Source organism: Garra rufa, chromosome 22 (genome assembly GCF_049309525.1).
Source record: "Garra rufa chromosome 22, GarRuf1.0, whole genome shotgun sequence".
Lineage (NCBI taxonomy): Eukaryota > Metazoa > Chordata > Actinopteri > Cypriniformes > Cyprinidae > Garra > Garra rufa.
In genome coordinates, this window is record NC_133382.1 from 381834 (window position 1) to 397780 (window position 15947).

The 15947-nt window shown below is 37.6% G+C and overlaps 1 protein-coding gene across 1 annotated transcript; it reads left to right on the top strand.

Moving 5' to 3' along the window:
• The first annotated feature begins 6251 nt into the window (after positions 1-6251).
• Positions 6252-13726, top strand: aldoab (aldolase a, fructose-bisphosphate, b). Its single transcript, XM_073828058.1, has 7 exons — positions 6252-6391; positions 8742-8858; positions 8948-9214; positions 9300-9460; positions 10660-10918; positions 12206-12405; positions 13340-13726. The coding sequence occupies exons 2-7, from the start codon at positions 8747-8749 to the stop codon at positions 13433-13435; spliced, it is 1095 nt and encodes a 364-aa protein (XP_073684159.1). The 5' UTR covers positions 6252-6391; positions 8742-8746; the 3' UTR covers positions 13436-13726.
• Positions 13727-15947: the final 2221 nt, after the last annotated feature.

A 15947-nucleotide genomic window follows, 5' to 3' on the forward strand; every position in this document is an offset into this window, starting at 1 on the left:
TCAGAACAACAGTATTTACTCAGAATGATGCAAGAGTCAGTACTTATAACTGAGGAGGGACAGCCAAAAACGCAGAGGAACTGGACATAACGGATCTGAACAACTAAGCAAAAATGACAAAGATAAAATCAAAGGCCATGATGAACCAGGAAATTACGTAAAACTTCAAGAAATACTGCATGTTCTTGGAATGCAATATCATTGTGAGTTTTCAACAACATGACTTAGACTGCAGTGTTGCTTGTAGTTATGCATCAGAGCCAGTTTTCACAAAACATTTTATCTTAGCACTAAGAGTTCTCCTAAATAGCAGTAAAAAATTTAGCTAAGAGTTTTCTCTTAAACCCTATTAACAAAGCTGCTGAGACAAACTTTTAGTTAGGAATAGAGAGAAGTCTTAAGCTGAGTGTAAGGGGCGGGGTTGAGCTCATTACTATGGATGATGTCAGCATGCTCATTAACTATGCACACAGTGATTGGCTGATAGGGGAGGAGTCTCTGTCAGAGATTTGTTCATAGAAATATTGTAGAGCATGATATTAAGTTGCCATATTCAAATAAAGTGTTTTAAAAGATGTTGCCATCAAGATTTTAAAATGCAGGCTAAGTGTCACGAATTAAACAAGTATATGTTCAGCTGATTATCAGCCTTGTGTGCTTCTTATAAACAGTTAGCTGACATGCATATAAACAGCCTTTTTTATTAACAGAATAGAATAATCATAGCAGATAAGATATGCAACTGTAAAAGAAAACCCAAACTGGATGAAATAACATCTGTTACTTCTTGCCCAACTTGTTAATGAAAACAAAGATACGTATAATCCAATATAGAAAATTTGGAGTTGGAACAATCTCCAAAACCAAAAAAATTTTGTGGGAAAAAAAACGTGTGCAAATAAATACAGTGTTTCTAAAAAGTTTAAGTTCTGAGGCAGATTGCCATCAACAGCCATTTTAGGATAGTTGTGATTTGGTCTTAGTGACTTAGGAGTCCTCTTCACTGCTCCTAACATTTCACAGATTTAGGAGCTAGTTTTAGCGCTAAAATACTTTGTGAAATACTCTTAGAGCAAAAATTTAGGAGTCCTAAATTTAGGACTGACACACCCACTATTTTTAAGATTTTCTCCTAAATCAGCAAGTTAGGAGCTACTTTTAGCCTTAAGATGTTTTGTAAATACGGGCCCCGTTCAATAAACAAGAAGTTTATACACTCAAAAAAAAAAAAAAAATCGGTCTAAACATAAACTTTATGTAATTAAATTACAGTTTTTCCATGCATTTGGATTACATAGTTTTAATATAAACATATTAATGAACTTAATGTGATTCATATGCATCAGTCATACGTGAATGAAACGGGTAAGATTTATGTAATAGTTCCCAGTGTTAAACAAGCACTGCTCAGTGTTCATGTGTTTCCACACTACAGAGTGTTCAAGTAGCATTGACACAGTGTTGGAGTTCAGGAGATCATTATGTGATGATTGACCATTAATGATGAACACCTGCTGAACGACCAATGGAAAGACCAACACAAGAACTACAACTGACTTCAGCCACAGAGGAAATCAACTGAAATGAAACAATACATTAAGACCCCGTTTACAGGAAGGGAAGACGCAGATATTTCCCTGCGGTTTGGCCTCTCATTTACACGAAAACCCAGTTATTATCACAGAAAACGATTCTTTCTAAAAAACTCCGGCCTAAGGCTACGTTTACATTAATCCGGATACATTTGAAAACGGAGTTTTAATTTTAAAACGCTCTCCGTCCACACTGCGTTTCCAAGCGTTTTCCAAAAGTTTCTCATCCACACTGAAACGTAGGAAAACATCAAATTCGCCTTACTGCGCATGCGTAAAGCCTCCAAAATTATACAGACGTAATAAGTTTTCACGCAATTCTTCTGGCGGGATAATTTACGGAAATATCTCATTATCCACTGACGCGTCTATATCGCGCTCATTCATATTTTATCTGAAAAGCAGTTGTCGTCATGTTTTGCAGGACAGCAACTGTGAGTAAAATTTCTGTCATCATTTTAGGACTGTAATTTGAAGAGTGTACAAGGTAAATCTCTTTAGCAGCAGTGTGTGAATAGCACAGGCACAATTACTGGTGTAAACATAGATATCTATTGGTACAATATGCGTCACATGACTATAAATATGCGTCATCATTTTCAAAAGCCTCCGTTTTCACAGTCCACACTACAACGTGAAAACGGCGTTTTCTAATTTATCCACTTTGGCCGGAGTTTTTAGAAATAATCGTTTTCTGTGATAAAAACGGGGTTTTCGTGTAAATGAGAGGCCAAACCGCAGGGAAATATCTGCGTTTTCCCTTCGTGTAAACGGGGCCAAAGTGGATAAATTTGAAAACGCTGTTTTCACGTTGTAGTGTGGACTGGGAAAACGGACCCTTTTGAAAACGATGACGCATATTTATAGTCATGTGACGCATATTGTACCAATAGATATCTATGTTTACAGCAGTAATTGTGCCTGTGCTATTCACTGTCACACACTGCTGCTAAAGAGATTTACCTTCTACACTCCTCAAATTACAGTCCTAAAATGATGACAGAAAATTTTATGTTTTCCTACGTTTCAGCGAGGATGAGAAACTTTTGGAAAACGTGAGTGTGGACGGAGAGCGTTTTAAAATGAAAACTCCGTTTTCAAATGTATCCGGATTAATGTAGACGTAGCCTTAATATAACAGTTTCTAACTGGAAGTTATTGAATTATAACCGAAGGGAGTCACATTGCCCCCTTTTCCCCCTAAAAGTGTCCTTGTGTGTTTCTTTGCAAAAACAGGTTTTATAAAGCACATTACCCCTTAGAATCCTACTTTACTATGTACCATAGAACTTTTCATGATTATTGACTGAATTATGTTTCGTTTTCCTGTGTATTTACTGAAACACCTACAGTACTTTACTGTCAATATTCAATACACACACTCAATACATAGCTTAGCAGATTGTTTTGGTGGCTTTTACGTTTCAAACTAATTATAAGAATATCACAAACCTGAATAGAAGCACTGTAATACTTATAAACGCGCTTATGAGCCGCGGATCCTCTGCTCTCCATGGCAACCTGCCCCTTATTTATTCCTTTAGCGTCTATTTTGGCTAATGGCGACCGCTTTACTCGTCTGAGACATATATCTATGGTCTGAGAGTCCAAAAACTACATATCCCACAAGTCCCTGCACCGTCGAAGCATCTTTTGTGACCCGGAACCTCTCCATGTCTCTTCTTCGCTCTGTGCGTCTGGAGAGGGAGATGTGTCGTCTTTCACAGCTCTGATCAGCACAGCAGGCGCCGGAGAGAGTAATCTGATCTACTGAAGCGCTCTAAGCCCCAGCAGTGAACACAGAGCGGCCGCATTCAGCGGTTTTGTGCGCATCTGCAGAAGCGCTCGGGTGGATGAAGATGCGCGTCTGGCAAAACAATGGATTTCTCAGCAATAGAAACACACAGAAACGTGAAAATGGCCTCGTTTAAAAGAAGAGATCCTAATCTAAAGGTTAAAATGGAGTGTATGGCTGCTTGCAGCTAACTGAAGCAGTAGTATGTGGAGGAAAGTAATAGAATATATTATTATACTCTTGAGGTAATATTCTGACATCGCGATTCAATTGAAGATTATTCGATCTGTGTTTGTCACACAATAAAATGATTCAGATTCTTGAGAATGAGAGCTTTCTTGTGATATATGACTTGTCTGTTTTGTGAAAAATATAAGAAATACACATTCTTTGTAATAATTCTTCACAATCATTAGGCGGAAATTTGTGTGTGGTACGAAATAAATTCTAAGCATCATTTTACTACTTTATGTATCATAAAACTAAAAGTTTTGGTATTCCTGTAAAGAGGAGACTCTAAAGCTTTCAAATGAGACCATATATGGGCTGATACATACTACATGAGGAAGGTCATGTAAATGAAGCAGCAACATTTTGAATATTTGATGTTGCAGAGTTTAAGAGGTTAAGCAGGAAAACAATGTGCCAATAATGAAAACAAAAATGTATTTTCTTTTTTTTAAGTAACAGTCAATTTTCCAGTTGAAGTCAGTTCATTGTTGATTCAGTGCTGTCATCATCCTGAACTGCGTTTCTCAAAAGCAATCTTAAAGTTGATCGAAGCTCCAGTGATGACGATGGTTCGATGATCAACTATGGCCTACAATGCTTTTGGGAAACACAGCCCAGCTCAGTAAAGTTCTCTTCCAATAGCATCTGTGCAAACAAGTCTGTAGAGTTGTCAAAAATTAGGCGTCCCTAACTAAGCAAGCCAAAGGTGCCAATGGCAAAGAACCAAAAAACCTTGGGGGCCAGTTCTCCTCTTGTAAGTAGCTGTAAATGTTTAAAAATGACTGTGTGGTTATTGATAGTGAAGTACAAAACCACAGCAGAGCGGAAAGTCTTTGGTGGTTGACAGAAAATGGCCTATGCGCTTAGTCAGACCATCAGCAAAGATGAGAAAAGAATGTACATCTGTTAAATGAGTAGAAGGTTACTTGGTAAAAATAAAAATGTGATTTGAGACTCACACAGCAGGAGTTTATTGACCTTTATCTTAAAAGAGATGCCTGTAAAAGGGTTGCACCATTTATTGCGTTAAACCACGAGTGTGTAAATATATCAGATGAGGTGTTGCAATTTTTACTTTGCAAAAGAGGACAGCATTGAATTTGACACTGTCTTTTATGTCTCACTTTCTTTGCCTTCCTGTCTTTCTTTTTTTATTCTGCTCATGGTGTCAAACACTTAATAATTCAACTTTTTTTCTATCACAGCTTGGAAATTTGGAAGTTTAAAGTTGAAATCAATACACATAACCTACCCATATGCTCATATAAATCCAGAAAAAGTATAATGGTGATTACTGAATATTTGCAAACATTTGGGCAGTTTTTACAAAATTAATAGTGTCTCCAACTGGTTATGAATACAGCTATTAGCAATCTCTCCTTCAGAATACAGATTTATGAACGGAAAGTATAGCATAAAACATAGCATTTATATTAAAGGGTAAAATTGTAATAATTATAATACCTACAATGTCTTTATGGTATGTAGTCTATAAACACTCATTTTTTAATGCACAAAACTGCTTATAAGAAAAAAAATCTATAATTTGGCCTATATTTCATTATTCACTTAATACATTGGAATGGATAAGCCAACATGTCTACATTAATAATACAATAAAATTTTATGTAAATATCCTACATTTCTGCCTCAGTACCACCACTGTTAGTGGTACAGGGTAGTGTTACTATAGTAAATCCATTGTAAACGCTTCTCACGGAAATCTGATCATATGATCGAGATCAGTCCGCGAGAAACTTTATTTTTATGAGTCTCTAATAACGAGTAGGTGTTCCACTTAGAAATGGCAGCGCAAGGGAATATGAGTTATCTAATTGTTATACCTCACATTTTACTGATATGTTGTCAACATTATGAAACTGCATGATTTGTAAATTATGCTTGGCGGGCCACATATAATACATTTCAATAGACAAGCTGCGGGCTGTTTGAAATTTGTCTACTGGCCGCATTTGGCCCATGGGCCGAACTTTTGGACACAGAGTGAATTTTATGTATAGGTATGATTCTGGAGGCAAATGTAAATAGAGGCACGTTTTTCCAATGATGTTGACAAGTATATTCCCACACACATCAAAAATACTTAAATTCTAGTGTTACGTTCCAATAAGGATGTCTTAAGTGTCTTTTTATGTTTTAAGTAACTACAAATCAAATGCTACACCTTAAAGGTGCTGTGCAATTTTCTTTGACACTAGTAGGACCAAATGGAATTCTATGTTGTGTATATATATATATATATATATATCAAAAAATGTTTCCATTCTAAACAACAAAACCAGGGCTATTAATAAAAGATCCAGGGCTTCAGCAGGGCTCAGCCAACCCTGCAGCTGTTCAAAAGCCACTGAAAGGTCAAGGGTCAGTGTGCTGCTATTGTCAGATGAGGTTTCCAGCAACAGTGCTGTAGATTACTTGTTTGCCTTTCTCCTTCTTTAGACTTCTCTAAGCATCTTTTAACTTAGTTCCACAAGAGCACACTTAACTGTGAGGCTTTAGACCCCACACACTCCGGTCTCCCTCGCTCTCTTGCGTGTTTGGGAATGTTGCCACCCTTCTCCAGTGTCAGGATGGAGCTAATTTTAGCAGGACAGCTGAATGTGAGGGGTCATAATGCTGGATAAATACAGTGGCCAATCAGACAGGCAGCTGTCGTAGTCTGTGCCAGATCTTTTCTTCTTCTTCCTTCTCTTCCTCTCTCCCTCGCTTCAAGGGTCACTCCATTTTATCTGTGCTTCTTTCAGCGAGAAAGGTAAGAAAATCATTTTAAATTCTGTCTTAACTGGATATTGAAATTAAAAGGCTACCACAGTGCTAATCAGTGTGAATAAGACAACAATGGAGACTGGAAATTGTCACTGTGTGCTGGCTTTATCAGAGCCAAACACTTTAAAATAAAGGAGGAGGAAGCAAGTGTTTTATATTTCCTTTGTGATTACTAAACTCACAACTGCAACAAAGCATCTAACCTGATGAATTGTGATAATTATTACCATGTGCTAAATGTTGCAATAGGCCGACTATTTATCTAAAGGCTTCTGATATGGATTGCTTATGCTGCACAATCGGTTTAATGCTTTAAGGCAATTAAACTAAATTCATGTTTCTAACAATTTTAGTTAAATTTAGTTTCCAGTATGGTGACACTGTTAGAAGAAACATATTAACTGATAAAAATGGTCATAAATGAGACCATTTTTCTAACTATTGCAGAAATGCAACACTCTTCAGCTGATTTTATTTAGATTCACACAACAGAGCCATTTAGTAAATCATAGGTAATATATTCTAAATTGGAATGATTCAAAACCATTTAATGAATCTGAATAAAGTGAACTGGCATGCATTCTTTAGCCCGATGTCATAATGGTCAATGCAACTCTACTATATTGTATTATTTTCATATTGCCATCATTTTACATCATTATATGTTTTAATAACCAGTGGCCAGTGGTTATAATCTTTAATTATAAAAATAACATATCATCAGTATCAATGCTTGGGACTCTGACGGTTAAAGTGAAGAAATAATCAAATACTTTATTAGTTGAAGCCTGCAATGTTTTACAAGAGAACAAACAGAACTCAATTTATATATATATATATATATATATATACATGTGCATACACACACATATATATATATATATTTATATATCCTTTTTGGATATACACACCCTCATGCAAGAACAGCACGTCAACACCAGTGCGTGCAGCTGGTAGATGCTAGTTTATATATAGACTGACCTCTTAGGCAGTGGTGTCAAAAAGAGCAAAGGTAGTGGATGAAGGGGGGTGACAGGAAGAGAGCTCGTCCTACATAACTCACATAAAGGTCAAAAATGAGAGTAGGCCTCCTAAAACACAGCTTTACTTTATAAGGGACAGCAAGCGGGAGTAAGTGACAGTCATTATGAGGAAATAAAGAAGAAAAAAAGATCAAGTTGAAGTTAAGTATACTCTCACAGGATTTTCCCTTTACTTTAATTTAAAAAAGCAGAAGTCTGACCATTGCAGACAAAAAACTCTCTATACTTTAAATAAAATAAAGTTCTTTAAAACACTTCCTCATCACAAAAGCCCTTTGAGTCACAATTATTTATTTAGCAGATATTTTAATCCAACAAGGATATTAGAGTACTTCCTGCAACAGCCGAGAGTGCAAAGCTGAAAGTGTGATTGTTCTAATGCATTATATCTTTCTATGCTGCATTATGCTGGTTTGTTTCATTTTTCTTCAACATAAAATACAAATTTCTTTGGACATACCAAACAAAAGCCATGCTATTGTAATCATTAAAGGTTATGTGTGTCATTTTTTTGCAACATTAAAATAGTTTCTCTGAATACCTGAAATAATGTCCGTGGTGAACACAAGCTTCAGATATTTTCATGCTTTAACATTAAACAGATTTATTTAAACTTTTATGTTTCTTGAAATAGCTGGTTGCTAGCAATTGGTTATATGAGACTAAATACAAAACTCATCTTCTCACTAATCCACTTTTACAGCCTAGTCTTCCAACTTGTAGATTTCACATAAAGACTAAATACATTGTCGGAAACGTAGAGGTGTGACGTTAATGTTGTGAAACCATGGTGTCATTTGTTGTTAAAGATTGACCTTTTAGCTTCTGGTGATTGTATTTAGAAGGCTTTAGATTTGTGAAGATTATCATGATGAACATACCATGTAAGAATGATACACTCTTGTGGGTCACAGAGCTTATTTTCAGCAATCTATAAAGCCAATTGGAAAATACTACAGTTTTTGTCCAACTAGTGTGATTCAAAACTATAAAATATGTCACTCTTGCAGCACTTTATTGAAAGGTTGATTTTCCAGCCCAACCTTGACTAAACCAATGGAGTGAGTTTGGTGCAAAATTATCTGTGGCCAACCGGATGGGGAAATAATCAGGAAACCAGTTTGAAAACAGTCTTTTTGATTACGCTACTAACACAGACAAAAATGAGTACTTCAAAGTATCTTTAAAGTTCCACGATATTACCTGATACCATTAATATCCCATGGTCCTACCACAATACTTTTTATTTGGCTACCATCTGCTTTGTACCTGATTTCACTTTCCTCCTTACAGTAAAGATGCCTCACGCATATCCGTTCCTGAGCCCTGATCAGAAGAAAGAGCTGAGCGATATTGCTCAGAGGATCGTCGCTCCAGGAAAGGGGATTCTTGCAGCTGATGAGTCCACAGGTACAAACACTTAAACACTCACCTACATGCTTCCAAAATACTAGTTCACCCAAATGGAGACTTCTGTCCTTATTCCCCGGTCATTTTAGGCAGCGTAGCAAAGCGCTTCCAGAGCATCAACGCTGAGAACACAGAGGAGAACAGAAGGCTGTACCGTCAGTTGCTTTTCACCGCTGACGACAGCATCCTGCCCTGCATCGGTGGAGTCATCCTTTTCCATGAGACGCTCTATCAGAAGACTGACGATGGCAAGCCTTTCTCTCAGCTGATTAAAGAGAGAGGCATGGTGGTCGGAATCAAGGTGGACAAGGGTGTTGTACCTCTGGCCGGCACCAACGGAGAGACGACCACACAGGGTACGGATGGCCTTTGTTCATATTGTTTTTAACTTTATGAGTTTTATTTACTATTTTCACCAATGATCACACGTGTCCACCTCAGGTCTGGATGGGCTGTATGAGCGCTGCGCTCAGTATAAAAAAGACGGTGCTGACTTTGCTAAATGGCGGTGTGTGTTGAAGATCACCCCCACTACTCCATCCCATCTTGCAATTATTGAGAACGCCAATGTACTCGCCCGCTACGCCAGCATCTGCCAGATGGTGAGCCACTTTACAGCCTGCTTTGCTTTTGGACATCGAGTTCTGACACTAGGAACACTAGGAACATAATTCATAGTTTTCAGACGCGATGCAGTATTTCAATGACTAAAAACAATGAGTTGGTTTAAAATGCTTTACTTGAAAAAGAGTTCATATACTAGAAGTGATTTTAAAATATTGAGTATACACCTTATTAACAATGCATACTATGTACAGGCAAGCAGATGAGCTCAGAACATAACAGGCTAAACTGTACGTTAAAGTGAAATGATTTGTGTTACACATTCTGAGTTTATCTACTTGCCTGCATATGTAGTATGCGTCATTAATAAGGTGACAGTGAATTTGATCTTTCAATAATTTGGCATATTAGTAAAAATAATTGGCTGAGAGCAGAGGAAAGCCTTGTTTTGCCTCCAGCTTTAAAACTAATACAAATTTAACATCATTAATATTGCCATGAACTGCACAGACCCAAAATATGACTGACATGACATGAATTGTTAAATAATCAGCAAACATGATTAACGGTGCATTCAGTAGTTCATCCAGCGCCAATATAAATACTGCTGTCGATGTGAATCAACCTAGATGTACACATTTGAGAGAGAACAGAATACAGACACCTTCTTGACTGTTCTCATTGCTCATCTCAGTTTTCTGTAACTAGTATAAGTATGTAAATGGCACGGATACTAGTTTTAGAGTTTAGAGAGCGGTCTACACGGACATGAAGTACCTTACCTGTTGAACCCTTGACGTCACACTCTCATGTTTTGTCTTTGTCAGAATTTCTGTCTTCTGGCCGTACAGGTAGTGATTCTCCCATTAGTACTTTCCGTTGTCTAATTTGTAGCTCTTTGCATCACCAGACAACACTAGCGTATCCACAGAGGCATCAGCCAATGAGTACAGAAAGGCGAAATTATACCAAAAATGATACATTATATATTAAAACACTGTTTATAGACAACTAATATGAGATCATTCTTCATCTCATTGGAGCATACCCAAAGAAATGTGTTTCTTAACGTGTTAAACTTACAACTGAATGCACCTTGAAGTTAAGATGTGGCATCATTTGTGACGTATTTGTTGACATAAACAAGAAAACATGTTGAATGTTTTTGCCATTAATGTTTTCACATGTGCGAGCTGTCATATGATTATTTTATATTCCTTGCCACTGTCTCCATTAGCATGGCATCGTGCCCATTGTGGAGCCTGAGATCCTGCCTGATGGTGACCACGATCTGAAGAGATGCCAGTATGTGACGGAGAAGGTCCTGGCGGCTGTGTACAAGGCTCTGTCAGACCACCACGTGTATCTGGAGGGAACCCTGCTGAAACCCAACATGGTGACCGCTGGCCACTCCTGCTCCCACAAGTACTCTCCTCAGGAAATAGCCATGGCCACCGTCACCGCCCTGCGTCGCACCGTTCCACCTGCCGTTCCCGGTGAGTCAGCGCCGCTATCGCTGCCTCGCAATGAATCTGCCTTTGAAGGGCACTTTGGAATGAGAACCGTCATGGCCGCCATATTGAAGCGTCGTCCCAAGTCAGAGCGCTCAAATATAGCAAAGTCCTTTTAAGACAAGTCATGTCACTCGGCGGCCATCTTTGAAATGCCTCTCGGGCATCCAAGTGTAGCTCCTATCTATTTGAATGGGGAAACATCAAATTCTCAAACTGTTCGCCAAGCTTACGATTAAATTTCATATTTGAAATCTCCAAAGAAATCCAACAACAACTGCCTCATAAATATAGTTCCTTGTGCTTTAATAGCATTAAAAAACCGCTTATTTTTCCGGCTAGATGAGCCAGTGCGCATGCACAGTACTGAACGCACGTCTTATGCTAATGATAAAATTGGGCAACTTTTTGAGCAATGTTGCTGGGCAACTTTGGCAAATGTTGCCGTAAACAGGCAGCCAGGTGTGATACAGCGCCCACAACAGATCTAAATTTTCCAGATAGGAATGTTTTACCCATTCTCAATGAGAAAGTGCCCAAGCAACATTGCTCAAAAAAAGTTGCCCGATAAAATTGCTCAAAAAGTTGCCCAGTGTATCATCAGCATTAGAGCGCTGACTGTTTCTATAGCAACCGAACTTCTAGCGGCAGCTGCAGTGACGCGCTGACTTTACTAATCAACCATTGGCTCTTTCACTAAGAAGGCGGAGCTTCGCGGCCATGATGACCGTTGCATTTTTCCCCATTCAAAACTACACGAGTGACATGTCTTTGGTATTCTATAGTCTTTGAATATAGCCACTTCATAGGCCCCTTCAGAATGATGGACACCCATGATTATTTGCACAGGTTTAATTGTGGAACAAACAGCGCCTCTGTAATTGGCTCAGAAAGATGTTACAGATGTGTGTTTCGCAGAAAGGTTTTAGTCCCCTACACCCTTCATCCCTTTGAGAGGTGTCATTGTGGAGGGTAAACATTTGAAAAGATAATAGTGCATAGAATAGAGAGTGTCTGGGACAGAAATATCTGTCTAAACTGAATTGAATGTGATTATATATTAGAGCAGTTGAACATTTCAACATTTGACCGATGCACAAATCCATATTGATGTATCATTACACCCCTAGTATATCTAAGAATAGTTTTATGTTCAACTTACATATTATTATCTAAATGAAACTATTATCATCTAAATGGCTGGTCGTAAATCCGCATATTTTAAACTGCAACACAAAGATCACATCTCTTTATCATCTTCTCTTCCCAAAGGCATCACCTTCCTGTCCGGAGGCCAGAGCGAGGAGGAAGCCTCAATCAATCTGAGCGCCATCAACCAGTGTCCCCTCATCAAACCCTGGGCCCTCACCTTCTCTTACGGTCGTGCCCTGCAGGCCTCCGCTCTCAAAGCCTGGGGCGGCAAGAAGGAGAATGGCAAAGCCTGCCAGGAGGAATTCATCAAGAGAGCCATAGTACGTACACAAACTCACGAAGACAATGAAAAGTGGATGAGAGGTTGCCAGTGAGCAGTTATGACCTGTGTTGTTATGATTATTTTGACCTGGTAGTATTATGAAGTATGACAGACCACTAATAGCAGCTGTCTTATATCCCCACCTTCTTTTCAAGCTACGCTCACTGTAGTTAGTTTCTTCTTTCCACCCATGTTCAAAATCACACTCCACATTTTTTTATACAGATCACATTTTTAGTCAATTTGATTCCACGAGTGTTTTCACTATTCAAAAGTCTTCAAATTATAAGCCATAAACCAAGCTAACCATGGTGAACAAACTTTAATTTGAAGCAAAAAGTATTTGAAAAACAGACAAATAAATGAAGGTACCGCTTTAATGAGGGAAAGAACTACAATCCTATGAACCATTGCAAAAGACTTAAATAAAATTATGTATTAGCTATAACTAAATAGAAACAGTATATTTTACATTTATTCCAAAACACAAATATTTACCAGTTTGGGAGTTGATGGTGTCATTCGCACTGCTTCATGGGAGGGGATAGGCAGCTAAAGGTGTGATTTATTTGTTTTGATCCAGTTTTTGCAAGGTAAGGTTGGTTGGTGAGGTTGTTTTTCACCAAGAATTCCAATGTTAAACATGAGTATTTTAAAAATAAGTTGAAATAATGGCTGATGGCTTTAACAATAGCATATGTCATCAATTAATAACCTGTAAGATCACACAAGGCCATATTTAAAAGGTTTAAATTAGCGTTCATAATCAATTCCCTTATAGAGCATCCCTCAGAGATAGCTGTAATTTAGTCCAGTCACACACAGAATATCGTCTTTCAGTAGGAACACAGTGATGTGTTGTGCAACAGTAGAGGTTTGAAACCGCTCACCCTTCCTGTTTTACTAATCTCATGTGTCAATTTCCTCTACAGAACAACAGCGCAGCGTCTGTCGGTAAATACGTCTCCAAAGGAGACACGGGAGCAGCGGCGGGAGACTCTCTGTTCGTGGCCAACCACGCTTATTAAAGAAACACAAGAGACCACTTCCACTGGCTCATCTGGCGGTTCTCAGTGTGATGAATAATTTCTGTGACCCACATCCACTGTTACTCCTGTAGTCATTTGACAATGATGTCAAAGAAAATAAGTGTCAGTGTAACCAACCAGTCGGATAAAACCACCCAGTCCGCCCCCGTTTAATGCCCTCATTTTACTGTTCGGTCCTATTTTTGTGGCTACAACCCTTACAGTTTTGCATCTGCTGTTTTCTTTTTTACTAGAAATTTTGCAAAAGAATAAAGAACCAATCCACCAAAACACATGGTCTCTGTATCATCAATAGAACTTTAAAGCAAATGTATTAATGTTTTTGTAAAAAAAATGTATTGCTTTTGTCAATTATTCAATTAAAACTATAAGACGCACTAATTCAATTATTATAAAACTGCCTAGAAAAGGTCTAATATATGACTAGAGAAAGCTATATGTTAGCATCTTAATGATCTGTTCGCATTAGTTTTAATGATTTACTGTATTATGGTAATGACGGTATTTAATTTAAAAAGTAAAAACCCTTACGAAACAAAAATATATTGCAATATACTAGAATTTATATTGCAATACATTGGAAAATATATTTCAGTGTATCAGAAACTTCCTCATATATTTGAAAATATATAGCAATATATGGATGGACAACCTATTGCTATATATTGATTCATATATTAAAATACATTGATATACAAACAAAACTGTATTACATTATTGCATGTATGTTTATTGGAACAAAGTATTTTTTAAGAGTTAAGCAAGGTCATGCATAGGTTAGAGAGGTTGATTAACAATAGTCCAAATCAGATTTTTGCATGACATTCATTATATTTTACATTATATAGACATATGGATGGACCATATATGGCTATGTATTGATTCATATATTGTAAAATGTAGATGAGAGTATTATAAATTAAATTATCGTTAACAGCAGCAATTAAAAAAAATTGAGTCCACTTTTTATTCCCCCACATGACATTTCATCCTCAACATTTTATTCCTCCACATGTCAGACATTTCATCATCAACATGACATTTCAGTCCCCCACACTGCAACGTGGAGGTATACATGCATAAAGGTTGGCATAATGTGGCAGATCAACTATTTAGGGTGCAAATGGTGAAGTTGTACACCTCAATGGGTCATAGTTGCACCTTATAGTAGGCTACTCTTATGTACCATTTAGGGGTAAAAAATGTACAGATTTGTTTCCAACTGGCAGAGGGTCCACATTTGTACCATTTAATCCCCAAAGAAAGGTACAATCAACAATAACCAAATATGTTCAAGAGCCTGCATCGTTCTGACCAGTTCTGAACAGTACACAAGCAAATGACAGTTTAGTGATTATGCAAAACATCAAGATAATAACTTTTAAAAGTAAAGCATTTGGATTAAAGTAGGTCTGCATTTTTAATTGTAATTTTAAACTGATATAAAAGCTGTTTTAAGTTTTGTTTTTAATTTAGAGTTAAACAAATACACGTACACGAAAAAAATATTTAATGTTTATTAAACATTATATGGTGTAGCAGGCAGCCTACTACTGTGCCTTAGTTCAAATGCATTTTGAGGATGCGACCTCCGGAGGGCCAGTCTTTTCGTGTCGTCCAATGGGATTGTAGCCCGCGCTGTGCATTTTGAAAACGAGATTGTGCATGACGGTTATTCTGGACGTCATTCATTTCTGACGCTGTCGACTGAGGCACGGATGATCTTATTCAAAAACTGAAAGAAGCTGCCTGGAATACATGTCACTGACGAAGCAGAGAAATTTAGAGGTAAGTTTAGTTTAAGTAAGTTACTGTGAAAATCTGTTGGTTCCCTTTCGATTTATGTTAACTTGACATTGAGTCTGTAGCCAGGCCTTGGGCTACGTTACCTGACGCGTGAGGGAAACCTTTCTTCGAAAACTGATCTGTGTTGATTTATATCAGTTTTATTTGGTAAGTTACATATTTAACCAACGTTATAAGTCCAGGAGAGTCCTGATCATTTGTCATGTCGTCTCGAGGCGTCTGTATCGAGCCCTTCCAAGGACAGCACGAAAAATTTGTTTAGGTTACCATTATTTATCAAAACTCGTGAAATACGTTTCTAGTCTGTGAGCTGCAAATTTAAATAATTTGGCTTTTACTCATATAGGCTACCCTCAGTAAAAAAAAAGTACATTTCTCTATAAAAGTACACAACTAATAGCGAAACAGATGGACGAATAAAAAGCTTTTACAGCTTTGATATTCTTTTAGATATAAAGCGATTTCTCTATCTAGTCAGAATACATCAAACATTTTTTAGCATTAAAAAAGATCCCCTGTAGCAGCTTTTAAATTTTTGACCACAATACTTCCTGGAAAACAATGTGTATACAGTAGTATAACCTCCTCGCTCTAAAAGCCCCTTGGAAAACCTTCCTAACTCCTTCCTTGGTTCCTTGAGAAGCCAATTCTGATTCCAAACTGAACTATTTACAGGTAACCCACT